The 9,618-nt window shown below is 37.6% G+C and overlaps 1 protein-coding gene across 1 annotated transcript; it reads left to right on the forward strand.

Moving 5' to 3' along the window:
* The first annotated feature begins 503 nt into the window (after positions 1 to 503).
* LOC122672077 (protein DMP8-like) lies at positions 504 to 1,309 on the forward strand. The gene has a single exon (XM_043869579.1). The coding sequence runs from the start codon at positions 504 to 506 to the stop codon at positions 1,302 to 1,304; it is 801 nt and encodes a 266-aa protein (XP_043725514.1). The 3' UTR covers positions 1,305 to 1,309.
* Positions 1,310 to 9,618: the final 8,309 nt, after the last annotated feature.

Genomic DNA, 9,618 nt, shown 5'->3' on the forward strand with positions numbered 1-9,618 from the left:
AAGGATTGATTATGTGTTAAATGGATGACCTCTGAAGTCCCATCGTCTATGTACATAGAACCATTAAAGAAAAAGAATAAAGGAAAACTTTGAATATTGTAAGGCCAAAATGCTAAGCACGCACACGAGCACTGTCCCCAGAATAAAGTGGAAACCATTTCAACCGTCTTCATCGAATCTGTTTACTAAAAAACTTCTCTCTCTTTCAATCAAAAGTCTCATTCATCTTTTTAGTTGTCATTTTCAAATGAGAAAAACTGTTTTGCATTGAATTCACTCCGTTGGATGAAACTTTTTCTACATGTCAAGCTCTCAAGATCAAACTGCAGTGCATCGCCAGATGCCCACTATCGAGGATTTTAATCCTGACAAATCCTATATAAAGCACCAGCTCCTAGGTCTGATCAGGTTCCAAGTCTGAAACCCCACCAAGGTTTAGCTACAGCTTTCCCCATTTCCCACCTCTTACTTTCCCTCCCTCCCTCTTCCCAACTCCACCGGAAATGGATTCCCAAACTCAAGAACAACAAATAATACCCAACATTTATATCCAAATCGTTCCACCACCAACATCATCACAAGATCAAGATCAATCAACCCCACCACCAAACACCACTCCCCCTCCTCCACCTCACCATCCCAATATAGAAATCAAACTCCCAACACCTCAACAGCAGCAACAACCATCTCCATCCATCCTTGAAGAAGTATTCCCCACTGCTCTTCCAGAAAACGTCCCCGTCCCCGGCGGCGCCGCCTCTAAGCAAACACGCGTGATGGCAATGGGTTTTCAAAAAACACTATCCAAAACTTCAATCCTCGTCAATTTCCTTCCAACCGGAACCCTTCTCGCCTTCGAAATGCTCCTTCCATCGGTCTCAGGGAACGGCAAGTGCAACGCGGTGAGCACTTTTTTGATCGGATCCATCGTAGCCCTCTGTGCCACTACTTGTTGTTTCTTCCACTTCACCGATAGCTATCGTGAAGACCAGAAGGTTTATTATGGTTTTGTAACCTTCAAAGGGTTGATGGTGTTCAAGGATGGTGAGGGTGTGAAATTTATAGCTCAGCCTTCACGTTTAAAGGCTGGATTTACTGATTTCATACATGCCGTGATGTCAGCTATGGTGTTTGTAGCAATCGCATTCTCTGATCAGAGAGTTACCACTTGCCTTTTCCCTGGTCATGCTAAGGATATGGAAGAGATTATGCAGACTTTTCCTCTAATGGTGGGTATTGTGTGTAGTGGTCTCTTCCTTATCTTTCCCAACACTCGCTATGGCATAGGTTGCATGCCTACTTGAACCATGTGAACAATGAAGAACAACCGATGTTGTGTTACCTTCCAATAGGGAACGTTAAAGGAAAACGATATCCCTATGGGGTTATGCAACTTTGGCTCCATTAGGGTGTGTGGGTTTAGTCCCACATCGGGTGTGTGAGTGTGGTGTGTGTTGTGTATATTTGTCATTTCATTGTCCTAAAAGTCGGTTAACCTTTTGGAATTGATGTGTGGTTTGTGTGATTACACTTTCATCAAAAAAAAAAAAAAAAGAAGGGATGTGTGGGTTTAGTCCCACATCGGGTGTATAAGTGTGGTGTGTGTTGTATATATTCATCATTCTACGGTCCTAAAAGTCGGTTAACCTTACATACAATATGATATAAGATGGAGACAGTAAATAAAGGATCTTTATCTTCTCAAGTGTAGTGCACCTTAAAGTACATTAATTTGACGGTGCACAGTGCACCTATTCACCTATAAAATCCATGTCAGTTCACCTTTGATCACTATCGGATGGACTTTTACGGTGTATTAGGCAGTGCACCACACTTGAGAGAATAAAAATTCTTAAATAATTACAAATTATTTGACTCTGTTCGATAAAAAAATATATTATTTGACGCCTAATCGTTTACACCCATGGAACATTATTAGATATCCTAAATGATGATTTCATTGATCACATTAGTTTTTCGGATTTCATGTCTGATTATATAGAGAATGTTACTCGTAAGTAAAGTACCCTTTTAAGAATCTCTCTATAGAATATTGAAAGTGTCAGTCATGATCAATCTTTGTCCAAAGTATGAGGCTCTCGCCACTGCAGGGTTAGGAGAGGGTCATAATATACACAATATTATCCTTTACTATCGTAGAAAGGCTATTTCCAGTCTCGAATCCGTGATCACTTAGTCACAATGAAGTAACCTTACTGTTGCACCAGGGCCCGCCCTCAAAAACAGTATATTATTTGTTAAGAGCTATCCACTTGGATTAATGATGAAACTTTTGAAAACTTCGATTATAATTAGATCAACTTTGCACCACCTTCATGGTTGCTATCAAACTGTTTAATGAAAGAACTAGACGTATTTGTGGTCTCACTCTGTCACGCATGTTAGAAAAAACCGCATATACTCGTAGAATGTCTCCTTTTTCGATTTAATTCAAGAGATAAAGAAGGTAATATAATAAATACCATTTATAACTTTTGAAGTTTTCCGATGTGGGACTAAAGAATTTTTCTCAAAATAACAAATTATTTATTTAATCTCTCATTTATTACAATCTATCTAACAATCCCCCACTAGATTGTAATAAACATCTTAATATCTCTAACTACATAGTTATGTATACGAAAATGTTGGCTTGGCATTAAACCTTTAATTAGTGTAAGTATTTCGGAGTCGTAACGTAGAATGTGGTTGACTTAGCATTAAACCAATTCTTACAAGTATTAAAATCGAAAATACCACACACACAACTATGATTGATTCTATGTCAAAACTTATAACATAGTAGCACTCTTACGGCCCCGTGCTCTATCCCCGAATTCATGAACACTTGCAAGAATAAATCCTAAATTCTTGTTTAGAAACGGCACCATATCGGTATTCATATAGGTAGGCTTTTCTTTAGTATCTCGTTATTGTAGATACTCTTACTTTACAAAAACCTTATTAAAACTTCATAGAAGTTACCCTCAACTCATAACGATTAACATTGACACTTTTTGGGCTATTAATTTCAATGTTTTTACAATCACTTACAAAGAGCTAGTTATTACCCATTAAACCTTATTCATAAGGTTGGGTTCCCACCATGGTGACTATAAGAGTTTCAGCCCCATTCCTTTGGATGTACCTTCTACAAGCTCCTAGGTAGGCTTTTCGTGCAAGGATCCGCCAAATTATTGTTAGACTTTACATACGTAATGGTAACTATACCATCTCGGATCAATTGTCTAACATATTCATGTCTTAAGCTTATATGTCTAGACTTTCCATTGTAGATCTTACTATAAGCATTAGACATAGTGGCTTCATTATCACAATACGAGTAAAAATAGCGGCATCGGGTTGTGGCCACAACTCTATATCCAAAGAATAACATATTTCTAAGCCATTCGCTTCTTTTCCCGCTCCCAAAGCTATAAATTCAGACTCCATGGTTGAATGTGAGATACAAGTTTGCTTCTTTGAAGCCCAAGATATGGCTCCACCAAAGCCTAGTGTGAAAATCCATCCGGATGTGGACTTATTATCCTCTCTTGGTGATCCAACTAGCATCCGAGTATCCCTCTAACACTCGCTTGGAAAATTTCTATAAAATAAACCAAAGTTCATAGTCTTCTTAAGATATCAAAAAACTCGACCAATGGCTTTCCAGGTGATCCACACTAGGATTACTAGTGTATCTCGAAAGTTTACAAAACAAAAGCTATATCAGTCTTGTACAATGCATTGCGTACATTAGGCTTCCAATTGCACTAGCATACTCAAGTTGTGCCCACCCCTACAGAATGCTCGCTTGTTTTAGAACTAGAATCATAAGGAGAGCTTGCTTCTTTTATGTCAAGAAATTTAAATTTTCTATCATTTTTTGAACATAATGTGACTGACATAAAGCAAACCCTTCACTATGTTTCTTTACTTTAATTCCTAAAATAGTATCCACTTCATTTAAATCTTTCATTTCAAATTTTGAAGTAAGATACTTCTTAGTTTCAAGTACACCAACTAAGTTAGTTCCAAAAATAAGCATATCATCGACATAGAGGCATATAATTACACCATATGTGTTTGTAAATTTAGAATATATGCATTTGTTCGCATCAAGTATGCTTAAAACCATTTGACAAAATTACTAGATCAAATTTTTCATGCCATTGTTTTAGCGCTTGTTTTAAGCCATATAATGACTTAACTAATTTACAGACTTTCTTATTATTTTCGTGTAGAACAAAACCCTCAGTTGTTCCATATAGACCTCTTCATCTAAATCACCATTTAAAAACGCTCGTTTTAACATCCATCCGATGAACACATAGGTCATATAATGAAGCTAAGGCAAATAACAATCTAATGGATGTTATTCTAGCAACGGTGCATATGTATCAAAATAGTCAATGCCTTCCTTTGTTTAAAACCTTTGGCAACTAACCTTGCCTTAAATTTTTGACAGATCCATCCGTATTCAATTTCTTTCAAATACCCACTTACAACCTATGGGTTTAGATCCTTGAGGTAAATCAACTAGCACCCATGTGCCATTAGACATTATGGAATCCATCTTATCATTTATAGCCTCTCTCGTAAAAGCTCGAATCCCCGGAACACATGGCCTCACTATATGTTTTAGGATCATCTTCTAAATTGAATACTATTGGTATTTCATTTAGAACAACTTTCCTATTCCCTTCCATAAGAAAAATAAGAGTTTGTGAGGAAATAAAACCGGACCAAGTCCTTTTCTTTTCTAACTCTTTGACTTCTTTGGGTTCACTAATCACACTCGAATCTCTTTTCAAACTAAGAGATGGTTGAGTTTCCATGTTAGTGTGACCACTAGACTCCAAAATAGAAGATGATGTCCGAATAGGTACATCTTCGATTTTGATTCATTAATGAATTTATTTTCTATAAATTCTACATCTCTTGATTCAACAATTATGTTAGAATCCACATCCAAAAGTCTATATGCTTTTGAATTTTCAGCATATCCCACGAACACACTTTTAAGTGCTCTAGGACCTAATTTGTCCTTTTAGGATCCGTGTTCTATAAAAGGCTAAGCACCCCCACACTTTAAAATATCCAATGTTAGGCTTCCTTCCTTTCCATAACTCATATGGACTTGATTGTATTTTCTTAGAAGGAATTCTATTACTTATATGACATGCGATTAATAATGCCTCACCCCATAAGTTATTCGGTAAACTAGCACCGATAACATAGCATTTACCATATTAACAAGTGTCCTATTTTTCTTTCAGCTATGCCATTTCGAGTGTATAGGGTGCGGACCTTTGGTGTATTATCCCATGTTCTTCACAAAATGTAGAAAATCATTGGAAAAATATTTGCCACCTCTATCACTTCTAAGGATTTTAATCCTTTTATCCTTTGGTTTTCACTTACGCTTTTCTATACCTTTTAAATATATCAAAGGCTTCATCTTTAGTTCTCAATAAAAATACGTGTGAAAATCTTGTACAATCATCTATAAAGGTTATAAAGTATCTTTTCCTCCTCTAGTTAAGAGGCCATTAATTTCACAAATATCGAATGTATTAATTCCAAAATTTGTGAATTTCTCTCAACATTTGGAAAAGGCTTCTTAACCATTTTTGATTGAACACAGACTTCACATTTATTTTTATTTTTATGCTTATAAGAAATTAAACCTTGTTTTGACATATTTTTCATGTATCTAAGATTCAAGTGTCCTAAACTTGAGCATGCCATAAATCGGATGAACAATCAATCAAGTAAGCGAACTAGAAACCATCTTATTAATCATCGAACTTGAACATCCCATCAACGGAATAACCCTTTCCCACAAAGACACCCCCTTGGACAATATCATGTTATCGACTCAAGAACGGTTTTAAAACCATTCTTACAAAGCATACTAGAGACCAAATTCTTACGAATTTCTCGAGAAGCCCTTTTTCGATAATCAAAAAAGAAGTAAATAATAAAACCATTTATAACTTTTGTAGTTTCAGGGACTAACTTTCCCAAACAAAAAAACCAAACAACACGCACTCATGGGATTATGATTGAGAGAATATTATAAGTATTTTCTTTCCACCATGCATGGAATGTTATCTGCCATGGCACTGCGTCAACTGAAGGGATTTGAGTGGATTGCAGTTCGGCGGTATCCGAAATCGTTCAAGAACGCAAGGGGCACCTATGGGCTATGAGTACCTCAATTTGAATCCTCTACTGCCGAGCTGCCCGGTAGGACCGTGCTGCCCAGACACAGTATTACACGCAATATCCGCCTTATCCCTGCCCAAACGCCTTGCCCGAGTGGGGATAAGGCGGTCATTGTATGCAGCACCGTGTCTGGGCAGCACGGTCCTACCGGGCAGCTCGGTAGTAGAGGATCTAGATCCATGAGTATCCTGGCCAGGATCCCGTTCTCGTACGCCTGTAAAGTGTATAGATGGAATCCACCCAACTAGGTCCCACATAGTGGGTTCCATCTATACACCTCGTAGGTGTATGAAAATGTTCTCGCACGAGAACTAGATCCTGCCCTCTGAGTAGCCCCACCCAATTTTAAACTCAAATTCAATCAACCATGCATGGTTGTATTATTCAGTTGCTAATTGTATGTCCATACAATTAGTATTGAAGAAATGCGTTTTGCTTTCTTCGCAATGAGTCCTCATAAATCTCTAGGTATTGATGATCTTTATCTTTTGTTACAAATTTCTTTGAGACTAGTGTTATTTCATCTATGTTGAATAAAACTTTGGGTTGCCTCATACCAAAGGTTTCACAACCTGAGACTATGGAGTAATTAATTTCGGCCCATTGCACTTTGTAATGTTGTATGCAAGGTGGCATAAGTAACGAAAATTATTGCATCAAGATTGAAGTCTGTTTTAGAGGATATTGTGTCTCCCTATCAATCAGTCTTTATTTCAAATAGGGTTATCTCTGATAATGTCTTTATTGCACATTAACTTTTTCATTATATTAATGAGAGAAAGAAGGGAAGTATATTGCTTTAAAGCTTAATATGAAGAAGGCATATGACAGATTAGACTGACCTTTTATTGAGCATGCTTCTTGAGTTGGGGTTCGATGCTCGAGGATGATTATGGCTTCTTTATCTTCGGTGTCTTATTAGATTCTTATTAATGGAGCACCACGGGATACAATAATTCCTTCTTGTGGTCTTCGACAAGGAAACCCATTATCACCTGCATTATTCCCTACTCTCATGCTTTGAGTTGCTTACTACTTAAGGCTGAATCTGATGGTGATATTAAAGGCATAAAGGTACATAATCGTGCTCCGCCAATTACACATCATTTGTTTGTAGATAATAGTGTTTTATTTGCTATAGGCAAATTGGAGGAACTATGTTCTTTGAGGGCATGCCTGCTTTCTACATATTGTAAGGTTTCTGGACATGAGATAATTTTGAAGAAGTCATGTATGACAATTTCTCTTAATACCCATGCTAGAATCAAGATATGGTTTCAGGAATTATGAAAATCCTATATGGTTCTGGACCAAAGAAATATTTGGGAATTCCTATAGATTTTGGTCATTTTTTAGCAAGGGTAGTTTGGTCATTTTTTAGCATTTAACACTTGGTGTGGACTTAAGTGGCATTAGGGGGTAAAGAAGGGGTGGTACGTGGACTTATCAGAAGCTTAGAGGGGTACGAGGAATATTGGGTGCGTTATAGCGGGGTACGTGTACTTTACCCTAATTTTAATCTATCTCTTTTTCCTTAGCCAGACAAATTAAAATGGATGGCAAGTAAGAATGGAGTTTTTTTATATGCGCAGTGCCTATCATCTTCTATCGAATAAGGATTCAGAGGATCGTGTATTAGTAGCATCTTCTTCACGATCACATTCATGGAGTTCTGTATCTACTGATGTATGGAAATCGATTTGGAATTGTAGATCCTTTCCCAAGATACAACGCTTTTTATGGCGTGCATGCGCTTCTGGTCTTGCTACTGGTAATGCACTTTGCCATCGCAATATTAATGTTGAATCTGTCTAGTGGCTAATGTGGAGACCATGAAAAACAATTTCCCATATACTTTTGGGCTGTTCGTTTGTCAGAGCAGTCTAGTTCGAAAGTGCTCTTAGATCTATCTTATCGCGGCTGCATAACTAGAATATATTTGATTGGATTGCAAGATGCAAGATGCAAGATGGAAATCTTTCTCATCCATGGGGGAGAATGTCAATCGGTACGATATATTGCACATATACCCCATACCGATATCGTATTAAATACCGATTAGGTACAAGAATATCATACCTATATCATACCCAATCGATTCGATATAATTTGGTACAGTATGATGTGTTTTTAGTATTATGTCCATACAGATACCATACCGAATACTGACTCAGTACATATATCTCATACCGAATTTATTCGGTACGATTTGGTATTTGATAATTCGGTACACATTGATAACCTTAGATAATAGAGAAGGAAGGAGTTGATGTGACTACTATTAGACCTCCAACCCATAGAGATTCTTACCATCATTACGAGTTGTTGGAATTTTTTCAAATAATAGATGTGGGACTTTTCGGTTATGGAGAAGTGTATCATTTGGTTTATATATGATTGTGAGCTATTATCACATGTTATTTTTAGAAAGGATTGCGAGCGAAGACGGTGACCGTCCGTGCATGTGCGTGAGGCGCAATGTGGCTCTTTGATAGCGCACTTTACACTTCGCACATGCCCATCGTCGCCATTAGGCACCTAAATCTTTTCGAGATCAACGGTCTATGATCCAGTACGATGGTTAGGTTCCAACCATTGGATCGTGTCTGATCAAAGGGGTGTTTAGGATCTGACCGTTGGATAGGATACTGGTCAAAAGGGAGGTGCAACCCATTCTCTGATAGTTTCAAGTGATTATTGTCACTGCAACCAGTAATCAGTCTAGCTTGATTTATCTTGGGAGGCAGTTTTGCTGCAACCTTTTGCAAGAATAGGAGGGTGCAAATACTATCTTAAGGACAGAACGACCTCGTTTGACTCAGGCCATCTTTCTGTCTTCTTCCTTTTTTTATTCCAGATTTTTTAACACGAGCGAATAAACCTCTCCTTTCCCTTCTAGAGGAGGTCTTTTCATTTTTATGTGAGAGATCTTGGATTGTAAATGCAACTGATCCGATTGACACGAGAGAATGCAACTGATCCGATTGACACGAGAGACCTGTAAATCTGAAGTCTTTTTTACGTCCATGAATTGTTAGATATCCTGTGATCGATTTCTCTCACATTAATTCCTCAGATCTCATGCTGATTACAAAGCCCTTTACCCGCAATGTAACCTTTTAAGCATCTCTCCATAGAATTTTGATGATTAAGGTGTCTGTCTATCTCTGTGCCGTCCCACTTCTGCCTTATTTGGTCTCTCCTGGTCTTGGATACCCTCCTGCCTAATGTGCGCTCTACAACCAGTGCCAAGATTTTGCACGGCATGGATACTGCTTCGTTCAGGTTATTTGCTTTTTATTATTCCCTTGCAATTGTTTCTGTTGATACAACTTCATTCAGGTGAAAAGAAGAAACAAAGTTTTCTATGAATCAACTTATTATTAT

The sequence above is a fragment of the Telopea speciosissima genome, chromosome 8 (assembly GCF_018873765.1).
Source record: "Telopea speciosissima isolate NSW1024214 ecotype Mountain lineage chromosome 8, Tspe_v1, whole genome shotgun sequence".
In the NCBI taxonomy this organism is placed as follows: Eukaryota; Viridiplantae; Streptophyta; class Magnoliopsida; order Proteales; family Proteaceae; genus Telopea; species Telopea speciosissima.

What these genes read in the sequence shown, in the direction of transcription:
- LOC122672077 (XM_043869579.1), top strand. Translation starts at nt 504, where the DNA reads ATGGATTCCCAAACTCAAGAACAACAAATAATACCCAACATTTATATC.